This window comes from Protomyctophum parallelum (assembly GCF_964188405.1).
Source record: "Protomyctophum parallelum genome assembly, chromosome: 22".
NCBI lineage: Eukaryota > Metazoa > Chordata > Actinopteri > Myctophiformes > Myctophidae > Protomyctophum > Protomyctophum parallelum.
The window spans coordinates 13,882,840-13,904,296 of record NC_139714.1 but is presented as its reverse complement, the minus strand read 5'-3'; the positions used below and the strand labels follow the sequence as shown (position 1 = coordinate 13,904,296).

The window sequence follows — 21,457 nt, the reverse complement described above, 5'->3', positions numbered from 1 at the left end:
TTGCAACAATGTTCGGACCAGAATAGGGACGCTACTAGGGTTCATAAATGTAATTCCACTCACTCACTCACTGACGAGGGCTACATTAGGGGCTAAATTGAGAGTGGCAGCGTGGAGCTCTAATTTCCATCGGATGGGGCATTCCAACGTTAACGCAGTTAATGTTTATGGAAACTTAATGGACTCTTCGGCTACATTTCCTCTCCGCTTTCTCTTCAACCTCCGTTTTCTAACTGTAGTTTTTGCACAATAATTACTGTAATTACCAGCTTCAAAAGGAGCTGCTCTGCTTGGTACGCCATCAGACAAAATTGTGAGCCTTGGCACTGGTGGCAGCGCTGCGGTGGAGGATGGGGCATTAACATCTTAGCCTGTGTGGGGTTTTTTTGCATAATGTGGGCAAAGTTACAGTATGCGTTTAACATCGACTTTTTAGGCTCGGAGGATGAATTAAGGACAGGGCTACACTACTGTAAATTGTATTAGTGCACGTTTTAAATGTGTCTCTGGTTGTGTGTGCTCGTGCCTGGACACTGCAGAGATGCTGGTGTACGCACGCACACAGACAGGTTGGTATGGTTAACAATTAATTAAAGACCTCTTTTATACTTTGTCATGCAACGTTGCTGCGCGAGAAGGAATAGCAGATCTACAAGCGCACAACACATCACAAAGTAATGTGTTGAGAGCTTGTTGATCTGGTATTTAAGCTATTCTTAATATCTCTTAGATTTTATCTAAACCTTTTTTGGGGTGGATTTATTTTATCTGATGGACCTCAGATTGAAACTGGTTAACAACTTAAACCTTTCATGTATACTTAGATGACCGGATACAGCGAGGGCTCCCCTATAGTATCTCCCTCTACACCTAAATCTCTTCGCCTAAAATCTAGTAGGAGTTGTAGGTGGCGGTGCACTGACAATTATCACCCTCCAGTGGCCTCCACGGCCGGCTTCCCTCCACCGAACACGGGCAATGTGTATTTGTGTAGACCCTCGATAAAGCCGGATGCCCCACTGTGGATTCGAACCCATAACCTCTGCGGTGGTGGGCAAGCACTTTACCACTGCACCACCCGAGCACCCTATATGTATTAGGCCAGGAGGGTTTTACAAGGATTATGCACACATTATGCATTATGCTATATATGCACACAGAATAACACTTCCTACTTGCGGGCCACCTCCCTACTTCCTTCACAGGTGTTACCGATGATACTAAATAATTAAGGCTCTGTTCCATTTAGTGTGCAGTGCTTCTCAAACCTTTTTAATTTAAGGCATCCATAACTCAAGAGTGTACAAATGAACGGTTCCATTTGTACACTCTCAGAGTTACACACCAGCACGGGGCCATTTGGAACAAAATCAAGGACACTTTGAGGCCGATTCCAGTGAGCCAACACGCACAATATCAGCACCCTGACTCTGTTTGGAACAGAGCCTTCATTAGTATCAGCGGGAACACCTGTGAAGGAAGTAGGGAGTTTTTTCCAAAATGTGTGCATAGTGCAATAAGCAATAGATGGGACAGCAGCCACACTAAGCTATTATTGTGAGGCTAAACGTTTTTTTTTTTCATTACATTCTTATTTGCACTCCCCCGGGCACGCCTCCGGCTGCCGCAGAACACGCGGCGCCGAGGAGCAGCATTATCATCGTCATTCGCTGACTCCACAATGTTGTTGACGAGGCAACGGAGGATTCACACGCACAGGCTGCTGTGTGTGATGCCGCTACATCTGCATTATCCCATTTTGGGTGGGAACACCTTTTGATGTTAGCGTCATGTTGTGCTTTAGCTATTGAAAAATAGCAGATATACAAGCTCAAAAATCGAAGAACGACTGACATAGAAACATAGCTTTTTCAGAATTCCATGCTATGCTTTCTTCCCTTTATTTGTAGTTGTTACGTCCCCACCAAAGAGGTCCAGGTGTTATTTTGTGCAAAAGCTCCTTATTGGCTATTTCCATTACATTTACATTTTACATTTTAGGCATTTAGCAGACGCTCTTAATCCAGAGCGACTTACATTAAGCAAGAACAAAAAGCATGGGAATACATCACATAAAAGCATTTATCATGAAACATGCGTAAGACTATTCCCCTACCATAAGCCTTAAATGAATTGCATTGAATTGAATGGGGCTATGGGGTGTTGTGCTAATTCACTTATTTCCATCGCTCAAAATTATATATTTTTTGTATATATCCTCTCTTCATAATGTAAATAATATCCAAAGCGGCACAGTTTACCACTTATTTCGATGGAAATAAGCAAATAAGCACAACACCCCATAGCCCCATTCAATTCAATGCAATTCATTGAGCGCTTATGGTAGGGGAAATAGCCAATATTAGCCAACAAAAAAACACCTGGACCTCTTTGGTGGGGACGTAACGACTACAAAGAAAGGTAAGAAAGCATTCTAGCATGGAATTCTCCTTTAAGGCGTATGACGATGATCACACTCTGCATGCGTGCGTGCGTGTGTGTATATACAATTTAGAATTTACAATTACAATTTAGGCATTTAGCAGACGATCTTAATCCAGAGCGATTTACATTAAGCAGTAACAAAAAGCATGGCTTACATCACATATAATATAAATAATCTGGTCAAAAACCAGATGAAGAGCCTTGGCTCGAAACGTCGTCAATAAAAGTTATCTTTTGGAGCATACGAGTGTGCGGGTTCCCTTCTCTTTTCATATGTTACTTTTTGAACCCAGCACCTCCATGAAGTGATGTGCGTATTTTTCTATATTTTCTGTATACATCACATATATAAAAAGTAGTTCATGAAACATGCGTAAGCTAAGAACGTAACAGTGGAGTATCTATGTAAACTATACATACTATACTATATATAATATATTATACATGTGTACTATAAAGTGCTATGACTACATAAAATGCAATTCTAGTGCCGTCTACGTAACATGCTATAAGTCTGTTTAAAAATACTACCCAAGTCTACATAAAGTGCTATATTTAAAATACTATCTAAGTCTACATAAAGTGCTATATTTAAAATACTATCTAAGTCTACATAAAGTGCTATATTTAAAATACTATCTAAGTCTACATAAAGTGCTATATTTAAAATACTATCCAAGTCTACATAAAGTGCTATCTATGTGTTATCTCTTCAGAACTGGTGCGATAAAAGCTCCTTAGGGATCAATGTGACAAAAACAAAAGAACTTGTCATTCATGAAAAGGAACCTGTGCAGTCCATTACAATTGGTGGACAAATAGTGGAGGTAGTAGACACTTTCAAATACTTAGGCACATATATTGACAGCAAACTCAATTTCAGTGAAAATACTGACCAGATTTTTAAAACTTGTAACCAACGCCTCCACCTACTACGCAAGCTCAACTCCTTTAGAGTGAGCAAGCATATCATGGAAACAGTCTATAAAAACCTGATAGAGGGAAATGGGGAATCTTGACTTTTAACATGGCAATGTGGTTTGGCAATCTAAATGTCAAAGGAAGAAGCAAGCTGCAGCGAATAGTAAATCTAGCCTCAAAAATAATTGGGAAGAGACAGCAACAATTAGGCTGTATCTACAAGGAGGTACTTCGTAAAAAAGCTATCAAGATAGCAAACGACCCCTCTCATCCACTCTGCAGCGAGTTCCAACTACTTCCCTCTGGTAGACGGTACAAAGTACCAAGAGCTAACCGTAACATTTTTTTAAATTCTTTCATACCAAATGCCATTAAGGCACTAAATGATACCATGTCTCGCTAGATTAGTTTGTTTTCCAATGTATCTGCCACTGTTGTCCTGCACTTTTTGCCATGAGAAAATAATTGTGTTAAGTGTTGTTGCTGTTGTTGTAACTGTTTGTTTTTTACTGTTTGAGACCGAAGACGAATTTCCACACGTGGACAATAAATGAAACTAACTAACTAACTAACTAACTAACTAACTAACTAAGGGCTGGTGCTACGGGCCATGGTGGAGTCTGAAGAGGTGGGTTTTCAGACTACGGCGGAAGATTGGGAGTGAGGCTGCAGTTCTGATTGTGATGGGAAGTGCATTCCATAGTGTATATGCTAATGGCTGTAATGGGACTATGGGAGGGATTTAGATCTATGCTAATGTCATCATTAGGACTCTGAACATCAATACGGAGCTAAAATGAACTGAAATCAACACATTTTTTGTTTGGTATGCTTGTGTATTATTATAAAACTCTTTTAATGTGGATTTAGAGGACGGCTGGGTAAATAACTCTTCATGAGAAGTCATAATCCTCTCTGCAATAGTCCCCTTCCCATCGGTTCGCTCCCTCATGTCAAATTTGTCGCCAGTTTATATTGATGTAATGTGCCATTTGTGAAAGCTTTAATGAAATAAAAAGGCATCACTCCTCTTCTCCTCTGTTGTACTAAAGGACCTGGCTAAGATATGTATGCGCTTCATTTATCGGCGAATATCTCAACTGTTCTGACTAATATGACCGCTGCGAACAACGTGGGAACTGTGAATAATTCTCTATCCGGGGCGAAATACACGGAAATGACCACACCAGACAGCTACTTCAAACATGGCTCTATATCTTCTAAACTGTTTGTGCGACAGATTTCCTGAGATGCTCAAAATGTTCAGAATACTCATGTTTGAATACTCAATAGACCATATGGACACGGCGGTCATCTTTCCACAGGTTAATGGCAGGGTGGAAACTAGCCGCAATTTGCCAATGACTGCCCATATATCTAAACAGACAAATTCCTATCTAATTGTATTAAATTATGTCAAACTCACTGAAATTGCAGCTGTACGAAAAGCTTGAATGATGCTCTTTCTATCTGCAAAGTGTTTGTTTCATAAACATCCACCATAGACATGTTATGAGCTACTTTATGTCAAGAAATTCCTTGCACTGAAAGGCCCTTTCGCCAACCCCACCTAGGGTATGGGCACTGATGACGCGGAGGAGAGAACACGCCCCCAGCATCCCCAGCGGGAGTCGAACCCAGGGCATTCTAGCCATGAGGCGACAGACTATGCCGCCGCGCTACAGACTACGCCACCGTGCCCCCGTCTGTTGCTGATATTCATGGAGTAAAATAAATATATCTCACGACAGAGAATGTTTGTATGACCAAGTCCTAATGTGCGATTTGTGAAACAGTGTGAAAGGAGCCACCCCCACACTATAGCCGATATCGTTTTAAAACCCAAATGAATGGCCAATATAATATCGGACAAACTGAAGTACCGGCCAGGCTCTATAGCCTGCGTGTGAGAATGGGAACGTACCACTGCCGCTTCCGGGGGTGCTGAACTGTGCGGAAGAGTCCAGGAGCTTGCGAGGGGTGGACATGGAGGTGACGTCCATCGTGGGCATGGGCGACGCGTCTTTCACCGCGGAGCTGCAGGGACAGTGGAAAAGGGGAGAGTGGTCCTTTACAGCTTGACATTTCTACAGCTTCTCCAAGACAATGGTTCTCAACCTGTGGGTCAGGACACTCAGTGGGGTCCACACATGATTTTGGGGAAGGACCCCAGATGATTTCCTTAATGCGCAACATTGCCTTCTGACAGTAAACAAACCTACTGTACATACAGTATAAGTGCATACAGAGTATCTGCAAATTTCCATTATAAGAACCAAGTGGGAGGAAAAAACTATTAAAAACGACCATTACTGCATCAAAAGCAAACATTTATAAAATATACTAAAATTCTCAAATATGACCTAAGAAAGAATAAACACTGTGAGAAAAGCCTATTTTCATAATATTCAGACTTTCAAATCCAGCCCTATACTGCGCTGGTCAGAGCAATGGTCACTGAGTAATATGGCAGTTTGAAGTTTTGACACTAGTGTAACACTGCTGTAGTGGCCCATTTAGTTTTTTCTGCGTGTGCGTGCGTGCGTGCGTGCGTGCGTGCGTGCGTGCGTGCGTGCGTGCGTGCGTGCGTGCATGCGTGCGTGCGTGAATGCTCAAAGTGGAACACTCCATTTGGTTGTGGTGCTAAAAGGATATTTTAATATGCGGGGGGAGGCCCATTATAAGGCGAGCAACACTTAATGGAGTGATGAACAACCTGTTGGAAAGGTTTGGGCTGACTGCCTTTGGAATGAGAATTAGTTATATAAATACATGTAGCATCACCAAGGGTTACTAATTGCAACCATCCAATTATTTTCTGTAGGCCTAAATGAAAACAATTAGAGCTCATCAAATTGTTTTGGATTGTTTCTCTCCGTGTGTTTACCTGCTCTGACACAAGACAGCAAAATTAATGTTTAACAGATGTATTATGACTTTATTAAACGTAATTTTCTTAGCAATAATTTGATCGGTTATTATTATTTTATTTACATATGTATTAATCAAACAAACAATTAAAAGCTGTTTAGATACAAACAACTCGATGCCAAACAAAATTCTAACTGATATTTTATAATCAACTAAATCGATTAGTCTGATTCTCATTCGAAAACTTGTGAAATGGGATATTCTGCATAATGAGTACTTGTACTATATTAAATTAAGTCGTTTTTTGGTTTTAACGTTAGGAATAAGATTAGGTTTAGGCATACTGTAGTTTTACCGAGGTTAAGGTTAGGAATAAGGTCAGGTTAGGTTTAGGCATAGTTTTACTGAGGTTATGTTTAGGAATAAGGTTAGGTTTAGGCATAGTTTTACTGAGGTTATGTTTAGGAATAAGGTTAGGTTTAGGCATAGTTTTACTGAGGTTACGTTTAGGAATATTGTTAGGTTTAGGCATAGTTTACGTTTAGGAATAAGGTTAGGTTCGTGGATTGATTTTCTGAGGTTACGTTTAGGAATAAGGCTAGGTTTAGGCATAGTATTACTGAGGTTACGTTTAGGAATAAGGCTAGGTTCAGGCATAGTATTACTGAGGTCACGTTTAGGAATAAGGTTAGATTCAGGCATAGTATTACTGAGGTTACGTTTAGGAATAAGGCTAGGTTTAGGCATAGTTTTACTGAGGTCACGTTTAGGAATACCTGGTGGCGACCATTCCAAGGTGTTTTGGGGCGAACGTTCTTGTATTCTAGCCACCTTCCGCTATCAACCAGAGACAAGTCAATCCTGCCGCGGTGAGACACATCAACCTGACACAGGTCACCGTGCCGCTGTGCTGTCGCCCTTGTGCACTCGTTTGAGAGTACATATGTGTGTAGACCCGTGTGCGTTTACACTATTCAGTCGCGCGTGCGTGCGTGCGTGCGTGCGTGTGTTTAAGTGCTTGTATACACGTGTGTGTGTGTGTGTGTGTATGTGTGTGGTGCAGTAATTACGGTGAGGTGTGGTGATTTATTACCCGGGGTCAGAGAGTGGCAGGTACCCAGCGTGTCTGTGTCGGGGCGTGTTCTAACAACCCAGCAGCCTCTCCATACGCCGCTCTCACTTAGCAGCAGCCACAACACCGTGTCAAAAGGTGGCGTCTGGAAGGAACACCACCCGTACAGTACTCCACCCACCCTCCTCCTCCCGGTCCAGAGTCTCAGTAAATGGCTCATTGGAAGGCAACACCACCCCCACACACACATGCGCACGCTAGGGTCTTAATGCTGTACAGTAGAATTGGTTGTGTTGGTCGGAGGAGAACATTTGCCATGAGGTTGTCTGCCTCACTGCATACTAACTAAACACTGAAGTTTAGGGGTCTGACAACATACAACATTATATTCTCGGATATTATTTCATCGACTATTTCTCGATTAGCTGAATTATGAAGCCACAAAGTGACGCAAAAAGCCTAATACATATTTTCTTAATAATTTGTAGTATTTGTGTCCAATTTCGCCGCTAGTGGCTCCAATTGGGATGCTCTATCTTTCTATACAATAGAGGGTATGCGCATGCATAAAGTGAATGGCAGATCGAGTGGCAAATCGAGTGGCAAAGTGAATTTAATGTTGTTTAAAGGGAATAGGACTTTTCTGTGTGGATGTAGGGGCTGTCAATGCCAGAAAGTAGTTTGCCACTGAGTTTGCCACTCAGTAGGCGTTACCGCATAACTTTATGCCTACGGGTTCATTCTAACCCGCTATTCATGCCAGTGGAAGTTGCTCAGTGGCGTTTTGAAGCACCTGGAAGGACCGTCTACTTCCGCCTTTTTTCGCCGATTCAGCAATTGGGCACCAAATTTTGGTGCCCAAATGCAGAAGTGCAACCGAGTGCTCAATGTTAAAGCCCAGCTGCACAGGGTTTCCTCGTCATGAATCCACGGGTCCGCCTGCAGTCCTTCCTCTTACCACTAGGGCCCCTTGCTTCAACGTTGGAAAGCCTCACTGGCCCCTTGTGTCACACGCATACCCTCTATATACCCAGGTTGGTTCTTACCCAGGGAGCCGAGCAGCAGCGTTCTTGTCCTTGTTCTTGAGACCCAGGTTCCTGGTGGACTTGATGTAGAGGTGCCTGTGGAGCTCGTCGATGAGGACCATGTGGATGTTGAGCTTCTTGCTGTGGAGCTCCAGGCGCAGGTCTCCCAGACCCTCCACCTGCAGCAGGGGACCCTCTAGGGACTCCACCGCAGACACCTGCATACAGGACACACACACACACACACACATTAACCCATTTTGACCTGAGATCAGATTCTAAAAATGTCTTCTACATCCTGACAGTTTTCTGAAAAAGCTATGTTTCTATGTCAGTCGTTCTTCGATTTTTCAAAAATAGCAGACCTACAAGCCTAAGACGCTATGAGCTTGTAGATCTGCCTTTTTTTCTGCATTAATTTGATAGGTTGAAAGTAGACTGACATGGGGAGAGAGATGGGAGGGGGGGGGGGGAAGATACGCGGCAAAGGCCGTCTGGATCGGGAGTCGAACCCACGGCACGCCGTCAGGCTGGCTCAGCAGCCTAGGTGCCCAGACGGTTGAGCTAACCGTCTGGGCACCTAGAGCTGATTCCTAAACAATTATGTAGGGTAATACAGTTAAAAAAGAAAAAATATATATGATATGATGAGTCATATTGTTCCTGCTGTTCTGAATACAGTACTGGACAACCCGTTGAAGAAAGCACAGATTGAGCATAACAATGCTCAGAAGCATCTTCCATATAAAATCTGAATCGTTTTTTTAAGATTAGAGCATGACCACTTCAAATGCTCTAATCTTAAAAGGAAAAATAGATTGAGAGCTTGTACAGTAGACAGGCCATTTCCATGGTGCAACATGCTTAGGACGACCCCAGACTAAATAACATATAGGCTCATTTTCCTACGAATATTGATCCCAAATGACTTACCATGGGTTTTTATTTATTTCTTTATTTTATTTTAGAATTGTGCCTCCATCGTTTTGTTTTTAGTTTTTAGTTTACTTATTTCTATCCAAATTGATCACAAGACGATGTTTTGCAACGTTTAGTGTTTCTGAAGAAGCTATAATTGTGTTAAAAAATGAATTATAATGGGCTAAAGCCATTCGTTCCATTAACTGTTGCAGCCCTAGTGGTAATTGAATAGTCAGCGCAGTGTGGTTTACGTAAGGTTTTGTCGTTGAGTACAAGTCGTATTATTTCCCATTAGGTGCCATTTCAATTACTGACTACTAGTGATGTCATTTGCCGAGTACAGGCCTCAGGCTAGTGGCCTGGTAAACATCTACTTCCGGTTACAATTTTATGAAAATGAATTTGTTACACGACCACACCCCCCCCCCCCACACACACACACACACACACACACACACACACACACACCTGGAACAGGGCTGTCAATAGAACTGTGAAAGTACATTCAAATGAGTGAATGGAGAGGTTCCCTCTCCCCTGCAACCTGCAGACTTTATGATCATGAGTCACTCCCCCTTATATCCTTGTCTCTCTCTCTCTCTCTCTCTCTCTCTCTCTCTCTCTCGCTCTCTCTACCTACCTTTCCGCCAATCTCTCCATGTCTCTCTCTATCACAAGCTCTCTCTCTCTCTCTCTCCCTCCACCTCAGTCTCCTCTCTGTTTTCATTAGCAGCGCTGGTTGTGGCATGTTAGTATTTAATAAATCTTCGCAAGAGGAAATGAGTGTGTGTGTGTGCGCGTGCCTGCGTGTTATTAATCAGAAGGGTACTAATGGTTAGATGATAGAGACCTGAGTGGGTGTGTGTGTCATGGGGGGAACACCAGGAGGGGAGAGGGGGGTTCTGGGGTGGGGGGGAAGGGGGGCTGGGGTCAGGGGGTCAAGTGTGTGTTGATGCAGATGAGAACCACATTAGTGAGAGATGTGATAATTCAGCGCCTCGATCATCCCCCAGTCGACTTAATAGCATTACTCTGCATGCCTGACTGCGTGTGTGTGTGACTGTGTGCGTGTGCGTGCGAGAAAATAACATAATTTTATGTACAAGACCAAATACTTATATCATGCTAATGTGCAGGGCTGAGATAATACTGTATTTTCAGAGAGGTGTCTGTGTGTGTGTGTGTGTGTGTGTGTGTCATTAGTGCTGGGATGACGGAGGATGGCTGCTTAATGTCGTTAGGGGGCCCAGCCTGTCAGGCTAATCAACAATATGAAGCCTCTGGTGATTTAACTAGAGAGGAGAAGAGAAGAGAAGAGAAGAGAAGAGAAGAGAAGAGAAGAGAAGAGAAGAGAAGAGAAGAGAAGAGAAGAGAAGAGAAGAGAAGAGAAGAGAAGAGAAGAGAAGAGAAGAGAAGAGAAGAGAAGAGAAGAGAAGAGAAGAGTAGAGTAGAGTAGAGTAGAGTAGAGTAGAGAAGAGTAGAGTAGAGTAGAGTAGAGAAGAGAGCGTATGACAGCTTATCAAATTCCTCTGGAGAACACTGGACTTCACCGAGGGGTATCAGCAGGTGTGTGTATGTGTGTGTGCGTGCGAGAGTGAGAGTAGAGGAGTGTATGAAATGTGCTATACAAAGTAAACTGGCCATGCCTGTGATCATTCAAGCGATCTGTTAATGACCTAGTGAAGTGTATAGGCACGCCCCCAGATTAAAGGGCATTTGCCCATTGTTTATGTGTAAAAAAGGGTCATTATTACACAACATTAGCTGGTAGAGTTTCTAGCTCCTTTTGGGAGCAACCTTTCAACACGCAGAGGGAAATGTCAGATTGTCACATATCCTCCTCACAATAGAACAATAGTTTCAGTTTACAATCGGAGAAGTTACCTTGCATCTAATCTTTCCAATAGAAAACTAGTTTGTTTTATTGTAGCACTATATGTCAATTCCAGAGGGTCTCTAATCTTTTCAAACTGTGCCGACATTGGGCGAGTAAAATTTATGATCACAGATCACCTAGGACTACAGGACGAGATAAGGGTTTATAATGTTTAATAATGATTTTTTTACCGGCTCTTGGCGTCATCATCGCCCGGCAACGCTTTCCTTCCGCGCTGGTGATGTCATCGATAGATTTCCTTCATGCAGTCTATCATTAGCTACAGTCTAAAGCAGCATTTCTATTGGAATTGATGTTCAGATTGAGGTGATCATACAGAACATCCATGTTTTTACGAGCTCAATTTAAAAAAACAGTTCAGGTCAGAAAAAAAATCCATTCCATTCAATTCCAAACATCCATTCTCTCGAGTTATGGGAGTCTTTGAAATTAAAACGTTTTAGACAATGAGACACCCGAGTTGAACAAGAAAATTGTAAGGGGCGATTCACACTATGGTCCCGGGTGCGCACTCGGGACCACTTGGCAGATGTTGTGGTAGTGTGAATGATGCGTACCGTTCCCGGGAGCGGATCGCCCAACCGTCCCCGGGACCACATGGGGGGCGGGTCTCTGGACCGTTGAAGTGTATTCAGATACGGATCGTTCCAATGTGAATGAATGCGTACCTAAAGAAGGAAGTGGACTGTTTCTTTTTTAAAGAACGTGACATAATCTCTAGTCGACGAGCCAAGCCTCAACAAAAGAAAACAGCCGCTGCACGATGCGTAACACCAGCGCATTTCTCAACGCCGCCCGTCTCCTGTTGAATCTGCGTATACGCGCAGCACCGCAGTACGCGCTGATCTTATTCTGCGGACTACACGTGGCTCTTGGGCTTTGCTTGGCACAGTTTCCAAAGTAAAACAAAATAATAATAATGCTGAAGTAGAATCCATAGCAAACTAATACACTGGAGCACAGAACTGACTGACACAGTGAATAGCAGGCAGGCTGACAGTGAAGTAGTATAACGGCAAAAAGCCAAAGAGGCAATGCAGTGTGTCTGGATTTATTTGAGACAATGTCGCAGAGTTGATGGTCAGTGTCCGTGCGCGCCAGCCATCAAGCAAACCGCCATCTGGAGGATTAAAGTGTGTTATGCAAGTGTACCCGGGTGCGCTGTTGAATCTCGGGCAATGTGAATCATGGCCATCGGGGACCAGGCAACCGTATTCGGAAACGGTTCCAATGAAACGATTCAGTCCGTCTCAGTGTGAATCCCCTATCAAGAAAATATGTGCAAAACTCTGATGCCCGCCTCCTCTCCAGAACCTGATCCAGAGAACACATCACCCCAGTCCTCCACGACCTTCACTGGCTCCCAGTAAAACGCAGAATAATTTTCAAAATACTGATGACCACATACAAAGCACTCAACAACCAGTGTCCCCTCTAGCTCTCTGAACTCCTCCAACACCTGACAGCGTGTCGTGTGTTCGAGTCCCGTTCATGACGACCTTTGCTGCATGTCTCTCCCCGTTTCCTGTCTACCTTCACTTGTAAGTTGTAACCATCAATAAAGGCAAAAAGCCAAAGACTAACGGGGTTAAAAATCACCTGTGGTGTCCGCGTGCGGTTAGGGTTAGGTTAGGGTTTTGGGTAAGGTGTCGGACTCATCATGACTGTCGGAATGTTAGTATGTCGGACTCGCTTTCCCTCCTAACTGCTAACTCAAATCAAATCTCCCTTTCTGCGTTTTAGTCTTAGCTTAATGTTTTTAGCCTTTGAATTTTTTTCTCTCCTAAAAACAGTTGTTTATTCATTATTGGACAGTGTGAAAAATAGCAGATCTACAAGCTGATAGTGCGGCACCAAGTGCCGTGCTACGAGCTTGTAGATCTGCTATTTTTTTTTTCATGTTGAAAATGTGGCGCAAATCTTTGAATGTGTATTCTTTCAGAGCGAACGTTTTGAACTCAAATCTTTGCTTCTGAGAGGTTCCAGGAATAACATATGTTCAGATGGACGTCGGTGGCCAATTTCAACATCATTTTCGGGGTCCTTGACCCCGAAATATTGAGCACCACTGACATAGAAACATAGGTATTTCAGAAAACTGTCAGGATTTAGAAGACATTGTTTACACCTAAATGGGCTGGGTAAAGAGCCAGTACGTACCAGCATGTCGGTGGCGTGGAGGTAGTGCTTGCTGGCCATAGACTCCTCCAGCCTCTGAGGAACCTGCTTGATGCTCTCGATCTCGTCCAGCAGCTGCAGGACGTGTTTGTGCTCGATGCCTTCGATCCACAGCTTCCTCAGCTCATCCCTCTTGCAGTGCAGCAGCATCTTACAGGACAGCAGGTTCTCCTTCACCTGAGGAGGACCAAGACACATTATGGAGAGTGAACAAAACAACTATTTTAAAAAGGACCGATTCTCCCCCTTTGCATCCAGAGCTTATTTTAATGATGTTTAGGACAGTGTTTCTCAACCTATGTACCGCGGCACTTTACTGTGCCTTTGATTTGTCCAGGTGTGCCTCGAGATTTTGACCGAAAGTTACACTAGCCCTCCCCCGAAAGCGATAGATAGGCGTCCTATTGCACAGACATGGCATTCACATTGTACAGCTACTACTACAAGATGGAACCAGCAGCAAAGAAGAGATGCATCCAGAAGACGCTACATTTCGCTCCCTCCAGAAAGACACCACCAGAACCCGACAGCACAGACAGTGCCGCCGTGTCACCTGCATCTGATGACGGCACAGCAACAGCAGCAACAACGGCGGCTACTAAAGCAACGCCTACAAAGAAAGCCCCTGCCAGACTGTACCGTGATGATTACATGAAGTTTGGCTTCACGTTTACTGGGGATAAAACGTACCCGATTCCGCTGTGTATAGTATGTGGTAAACTGAAGCGCCACCTTGATACCAATCATGATGAACTCGCTACGAAGGACAAACACTTTTTCGTGAGCTTGAAAGAAAAAAAGGAGAAAGACACAACGAAGCAGGCAAGTCTCTTGATACGCAGTACCACTAAGACTTCTGAAAAAGGTCTGGAATTAAGCTACCAAATCGCAGAGATGTTGGCACAGTTAAAAATGCCACATACATTGGCAGAAACAGTAATAGCCAGATCATTCAAACTCGCGGGGGGTGTGGGCTTGGTGCCACCAGATGCTGCAAAGGAATTAGCAAATGTGCCGCTATCAGATAGCACAATTGGGCTTTTGTTTTGTTTTTACAACTTTTTTTATTTAGAAGTATTACTTTGCATTGACAAATTGAACATGTGTGTGCTACATTTTGTATGAGTTTTCACAAATAAATTGGTGAAACTGAGGCACTGTCTCTGTCCTTTTCTTTCTCTTTAAAGTTATTTGACGAGTGCTGTCATGTGTGTTTTTAAAAGTATATTGGGTTCATATATATATATATATATATATATATATATATATATATATATATATACACACACCGGTATATATACAGTATATACACACACCATATATCTAGGTGTGCCCGAGATTTTTAGGCTATGAAAAGTGTGCCCCGGGACAAAAAAGGTTGAGAAACACTGGTTTAGGACACAAGAAACACTTTCCTGTTTTTTTTTCGGGGGGGGGGGGGGGGGTTGCGCTATTTTAGTCATTTTCATGAACAAAAACCTGATTCAGGTCATGAAATTGTGGTCTCACTTCCTTCCTGGACTACACAAAGTCACACCTCCATGCAGCCTCCTACGTCTCCACAAGGAGGGGAAATGCACCAAAGCATTATGGGCATTGTAGGAATTCAGCAATCCAGTCAAACCCTAGTCAAAGAGAGTTCAAATTGAGGGGAAAGGAACTGGTTGGAATAACGTGTTCCTTCCACGCGCTACGTCCAACTAGGGAAACTCCCCCCCGTCAGGTGTAAAGGAGCAACTTGGACACTCAGGCATGAAGGAAGCATGAGTTCAAGTCCGTTGCTCTCCCCTTGTCCCCCATATATGGGGACTAGGTTGGTGGAGGGTGTGTAGAGCCCAGGATCACATTAGATGATTGACACAGGGTTGAAAAATGGGTTACAAAATCGTGGGATAAAAAATATTAAATAAATAAATAAAAGAGAGTTCAAATTGTGCTACAGTTATTTACTACAAATACTATTAACATTGAGTGACTGCAGTTTCTTTCAGCGGTGAAATGTCCCTTTAATATTATTGCGAACCGAAGGTCGCACACTTACTATGCTGACACTGTAACGCTAACGCCACACACACACACACACACACACACACACACACACACACACACACACACACACACACACACACACACACACACACACACACACACACACACACACACACACACACACACACACACACACACACACACACACACACACACACACACACACACACACACACACACACACAGCGTGCCTGCACCTCAGATGCTTTCGGTTCTTTCACATTACAAGGTAAACACAACTACTTGTGGCTGTGGCTGTTACAGTTCTAAAGTCTCTGTAACATTTATGTTGTGCCAATACTAAACAAGAATTAATCACAGTGATATGTCAGGTGAAAGAAGCACTGTCACCCATTGTGTTCTGCACCCCTGCTTAATTTAAAATGAAACTTATATGACAGTGCTGACATAATTAAGTGGCATTATTCCAGTAGTGTGTCAGCCCTGCAGTCGCCCGTCGCCTTAAGGCGTCTTACTGGTAACATACTGTGTGTGTGTGTGTGTGTGTGTGTGTGTGTGTGTGTGTGTGTGTGTGCATGCATGGACCCGTAAGGGTCTATTTGGTTCCATTTGTAAACTCACAGAGTTACAGACCTGTAATGGTCCATTTGTAACACACTCAAGGAACCCAGAGTCCCTGTATCCCACTTTGGGACCCACTATCCTAGATTCGATTTAAACAACACACTGGTATCGGATTGGATTTGGTACTCTGTATCGACAAATACGCAAGTTATATGTTATCTGATTCAGGAAGCAAAATATGGTATCGGCACATCTCTAACTGAAACGTAAGTTACACAGATAAGATAAGGAATGGGGAATGTCCCAGAAGAACACTATATATTATATGGCTGCATGTTAACACACTATGATTTCAGCTACAGCAAAAGTTAATACACATACAGAGAAAGCTGTCAGAGTGGAGGAGGCTGGCACAAGGCTGATATGAAATCGTTTGACAGCTTCTCCCAAAAGCTCTTTCAGACAGACCGACACGCTCCGGAGAAATCAATGGAAGCTCCACTATTATTCCGCTTTAGGTCTCTAATGTCCTTGATGATAAACTCCCTGGGACAATCAGACTGCCTTCGCTATAAATATGCATTCACAGTCCTTGTGTTATAGCGTCCGTGTTGCGTAGAGTAGTTCTAAGAAAAATGTCCCTCTTGATTTTTGAGTAAATGTGATTGCCTTCATCTGAGGTAACCTCAACCTGACAGAGCCGTCGTCTCGGCCTTGGATGGAAATGAGATGAATTCAAATCCATCCCCATTGGAAGCACAGGGGATTGACTGGGCTCTTCAATGGATTTATTTTGGACCAGAGGTTGCGCTAGGATTTTAAACTGCTATACAGTGTCCCTAATGATTACAATGAATCAGACATCTGATAAAAAAAACGGATAAATTATGTATTTATTGAGCAAGCCAGAGCTGACCGACGCGTTACGACACTAGGATTCTTCAACGCGGTTGACAATCAGGGTGATTAGTCACACTTAAAGCAAGCAAAGGCTGTGGGTGGCATTCAAATCATTCCGTATTGAGATGTACCGTCCGATACCATTTATTCCTTCCCAATACAGATTCCGGAAACTTTCGTATCTGTCAATACTGAGTACCTATCCGATGGCAGTGTGTAAAAAAGATCTAAGACAGTGGTTCTCAAATGGGGACCAGGGACTCTCAGGGTTCCTTGAGGGGGTTCCAAATGAACCCTTGCACTGTTACTGTTATGGCGCCACTTGAAATTAAAAAGGTTTGAGAACCACTGGAATAATTACAAATTCCATTATTGTTCACACTCATTCGAACTCTGATCAAACAATCGCATTCTAGTTCAACCAAATAAAAATGGGGGTTTCACACTTTCGTTTAGCTTCCAAGCGCACCTGACTTCGATTCACTGCAGGTGTGAAGTGAATGCAATCCGCATAAAAAAACGGAGCAAACAATGTGGTGGATGAATGAGGACTCAGTAAACACAGTTGGAGACGGAGAGGGCATATTTGACGTAGCGCAAAGATGTCCCGTTAGGTCCGTTACCGTGGATAGATGTGGTCAAATAAGGAGACCGAAACCCTCATCGAAATATGGTGAGACGAGCAGCACATTAATCAATTGCTTAAGCCAGGAAACGCATAAAAACACTGCAGTGTACAGAATATTCTGTCTGTCTGTCTGTCTGTCTGTCTGTCTGTGCATAAAATTAAAATTAAAACACCTTTAGCTCAGCATGATCTATAAAACTGTATAGCTAAAATGGCACATGCATAATTAATAATGTTATATGATGATCGGATCATCATCAATGGGAGTACATATTGTAATTAACTTCAGATAATTTTGCGCTCTCGTCTCCGCTGTGCCTCGGCCATGTGCCCAAAAGAACAGTGCATGCGCACAAACACACACACACAAACACACACACACACACACACACACACGTCCAGTCCAAGACGACAGGCTGCATCCACGTTAGCACTTCGTACGTCCTAACTATTACTCAGAGTATTTTTTTGAGTGGTGCAACCACTCCTACAACCAGCTTGCAATGTCCTCGTACCTGTTTGTGTGTGTGTCTGTCTGTGTAAGCACGAGTATGTGACTTAATAATAGCAGTAGGGGGCGCCAGAAACAGTGAGAGGGGTAGTGACTCTAATGAGAGAGAGTGAGAGAGAGAGAGAGAGAGAGAGAGAGAGAGAGAGAGAGAGAGAGAGAGAGGGGGGGGGGGGGGAAATTGCACCACTCAGTTCACACGGGTGTGATTCTTTTTTAACACCATAGATTTCACTGTGTAGATTATGAACTTAACACATTGATAAAGTTCCCTGCTGCGCTTGACACAGCCAGTGTGAACTTGTGAAGGCAAACGCAGCAAATAAAATATGCAAGAATGATGCAACTTCTCCACCCAGAGTCTACTGAAGTAGAGGTGTGAATGCAACCTTAGACTGCTGCCATGTGGCCACAAGTGGCAAATAGCTTGCGCGGAATTGGGGAGATTTACTACTCAAGTACTTTCCCCGCTCGCAGACCTCCATGGTATGAAAAGGCTAATGTTAGCATTAGCTCACGCTATAGCTATCTTTCTCGAGAAACACTTACATTTCATTTTTAATATATTTTTTATCCCACGATTTTGTAACCCATTTTTCACCCCTGTGTCAATCATCTAATGTGATCCTGGGCTCTACACACCCTCCACCAACCTAATCCCCATATATGGGGGACATGGGGAGAGCAACGGACTTGAACTCATGCTTCCTTCATGCCTGAGTGTCCAAGTTGCTCCTTCACACCTGACAGGGGGGAGTTCCCCTGGTTGGACGTAGCGCGTGGAAGGACCACGTTATTCCAACCAGTTCCTTTCCCCTCCATCAGGCGCCCCGGCTGGCCAGGGGGAGGCAGTTTAGTGACCAGGATTACTGCATGTTTTTTGTGAGGGTACCTACCATAAGGGACACGGGGAGAACATGCAAACTCCACACAGAAAGGCCCTTTCGCCAACCCCGCCTTCGGGTATGGGCACTGATGACGCAGAGGAGGAAACACACCGCCAGCACCCACAGCGTCCCGAGCGGGAATCGAACCCAGGACCTTCTAGCTGTGAGGCGACAGCACTACCAACTGTGCCACCGTGCCCGCTTATATTTCAACCGCGATGCGATGAAAAATCTGAAATCAGATCCGAACCCGGATATCTGATCAGCACAATGGACAGCGACGTAGTTTGAGAAAAGAGCCAGAGAAGATCCTAATTATAACAGTAGTAGTCGAGCACGTTCCGTGCGTGTGGGTGTGTTTTAGTGGTGTCGTTTCAGATCCAAATAAACTAAAGCGATATAAAACAAATGTATACGTATATATAATTATATATAGACAATGTGTTAATCACAATATTGACGTCGTCACCAATCCCGCGGTACCTGTTTGATCTTGTTGCGGGAGCTGGTGATCCTCTCCGTGATGCTCTGGTAGGTCTTGATGGCGGTGGTGAGCTCGGCGTAGTGCTGGACGATCTGTGTGTCCAGGTCCCTGTCACACTTCTCAAAGGCCTCCTCCAGGCGGCTCTTCTCCGTCTCCCGGTCCTGGACGCCCGCATTGCTGGACAGCGTCCTGCAAGGGGAGGGAGGGAGGGATCACAACCACCAGGGCAGCGGTGGATAAAGGCACTCAATTGTTTTACTTAAGTAAAAGTGTAAACACTGCAATATAGAACTACTCCATTACAAGTGAAAGTCCGGAATTCAAAAAGTACTTGAGTAAAAGTAGAAACGTATTGGCATTAAAACGTACTTAAGTACCAAAAGTACTCATTGTGCAGAATGTCCCATTTCAAGTTTACAAATGTATAATAATCTTTTGAAAATAGCAGATCTAAAAGCTCACAATGCATCGCAAAGTAAGGTACAAAATTACAAATACCTCAACATTTTACTTAAGTACAGTACTTAAGTAAATAAACTTTCCACCACTAGTTATTACAGTTCAGTAGTAGGCCTGTCAGTTACATAATGGCCTAATCGCAATCATTTGAGAGAATCGCAATTATTTTTTGCATAATCGTCAATTGTTTCCATGTTGAAAAATGTCCACACATTTTCAAACATTTTTCTAGAAAATTAAATGTGTCAGTCAGTATGTGATTACGAACTACGAAGCCTAAAAGGCAAACAGAAATACAAACGTTCCAATGTTCAATGCTAAAAAACACAATTAAATTGTTAATCGCACTGCGAGGTATGTTAATGTGTGCCTTTGCCTCTTTCTTACATAATATTTGACCATTTGGCCAAATTGATATTAAAAAGGTATTAAAAGCCATTAAAGGTCAGTCAGGGCTAATACATATAATAACATAATCTTAACCATGATTAATGAAATGACAGTAACGGGAGGATAGTGGGCTAGTATACATGGGATAGTATACATGCTTAAACATTCGTCTAATATTTCTACAATTGCTATAAATTGCTACAAAACGTGCAGTCATTTTGGGGCATAAACAATAAGAAGTTGAAGGAAATAGTCTGATAATTATGTGCCGTGCATGTTCACGTCATTAAATCCAAATATGTATGTTTTTCTTTACATTCTGGACAAAATAGCCAATGTTACATTGAGGTTCCCTCGCGCGTAACTGTCCTGTCTCCCTATCCTGTATCCAATGACAGCTGTTCTTAATTCATAACCGATATCTCACACAGGGTCTCCTTTCTTCCAAAAATATACCCGATTCATATCATTCATACTGTTATTATATAAACTGCACAAAACCCTGGACGACAAAGACAGTCAAAATAAAGCAGTTGTTTTCTAATAAATGTTATAATGACAACAAACACAGGAAGGATGTTGTTTTTAGCATGCAAGCTAGAAGTCTATGCTGTATCATAATATCTGTGGAGTAGAGACGAGACGCGGGAAACAGCAGTGTTCTAGTGTACGAAGGATATTACCGTAATAGTGATATAATGACAGTTTTTTACCTTATGACAGATATAAGCAGACCGGACGGGTCTTTGCTTTTGCTCACTGCACTCCTGTACCTGCCTGTGTCAGCTGCCATCTTTACAAGCTAGCTGTAGCTGACAAAACCTAAACAGGAAGAGGAGAGCGCGAGGCTAGAGCAATGACTTGTGGGAGTTGTAGTCTTCACGGGGGGTGGAGTGGATTATGGTTTTTGATTGATTGATTGATTGATTGATTGATTGATTGATTGATTGATTGATTGATTGATTGATTGATTGATTGATTGATTGATTGATTGATTGATTGATTGATTGATTGATTGATTGATTAACAGTTTGCAGAATTACAGTACATTTCAAGTACAACTCAATCCAAAAACTGTTAACTGTTACACAATATTCATCTGTGGAACCGAGTCGGAGTCAAACTAAATTGAATTCCTTAATTACAATTCCAAGTGCTTAAGTTGTCAGTGTGGAGGGGTCCCCATGATGAAATATTAATATTTTGGTGGGTCAAGGCCTGCAAAGGTTGAGAACCGCTGGGATTATCCATGCCTCTGTTTTATCCCCCTCTCCTCTCGTCAGTCTCCACCAGGCCG

The 21,457-nt window shown here is 43.0% G+C and overlaps 1 protein-coding gene across 1 annotated transcript in view; it reads right to left on the bottom strand.

Annotated features, from left to right (window-relative positions):
• exoc4 (exocyst complex component 4) overlaps positions 1-20,982 on the bottom strand; it is a 165,092-nt gene extending 144,110 nt beyond the window's left edge. The window contains exons 1-5 of the mRNA XM_083757731.1: positions 20,874-20,982; positions 19,311-19,500; positions 13,313-13,507; positions 8,356-8,552; positions 5,291-5,403 (exon numbers count right to left, since the gene is read on the bottom strand). Coding sequence (XP_083613857.1) covers positions 5,291-5,403; positions 8,356-8,552; positions 13,313-13,507; positions 19,311-19,500; positions 20,874-20,953 — 775 coding nt within the window. The 5' untranslated portion in view covers positions 20,954-20,982. The remainder of the gene's footprint in view (positions 1-5,290; positions 5,404-8,355; positions 8,553-13,312; positions 13,508-19,310; positions 19,501-20,873) is intronic.
• Between the last annotated feature and the right edge of the window lie 475 nt (positions 20,983-21,457).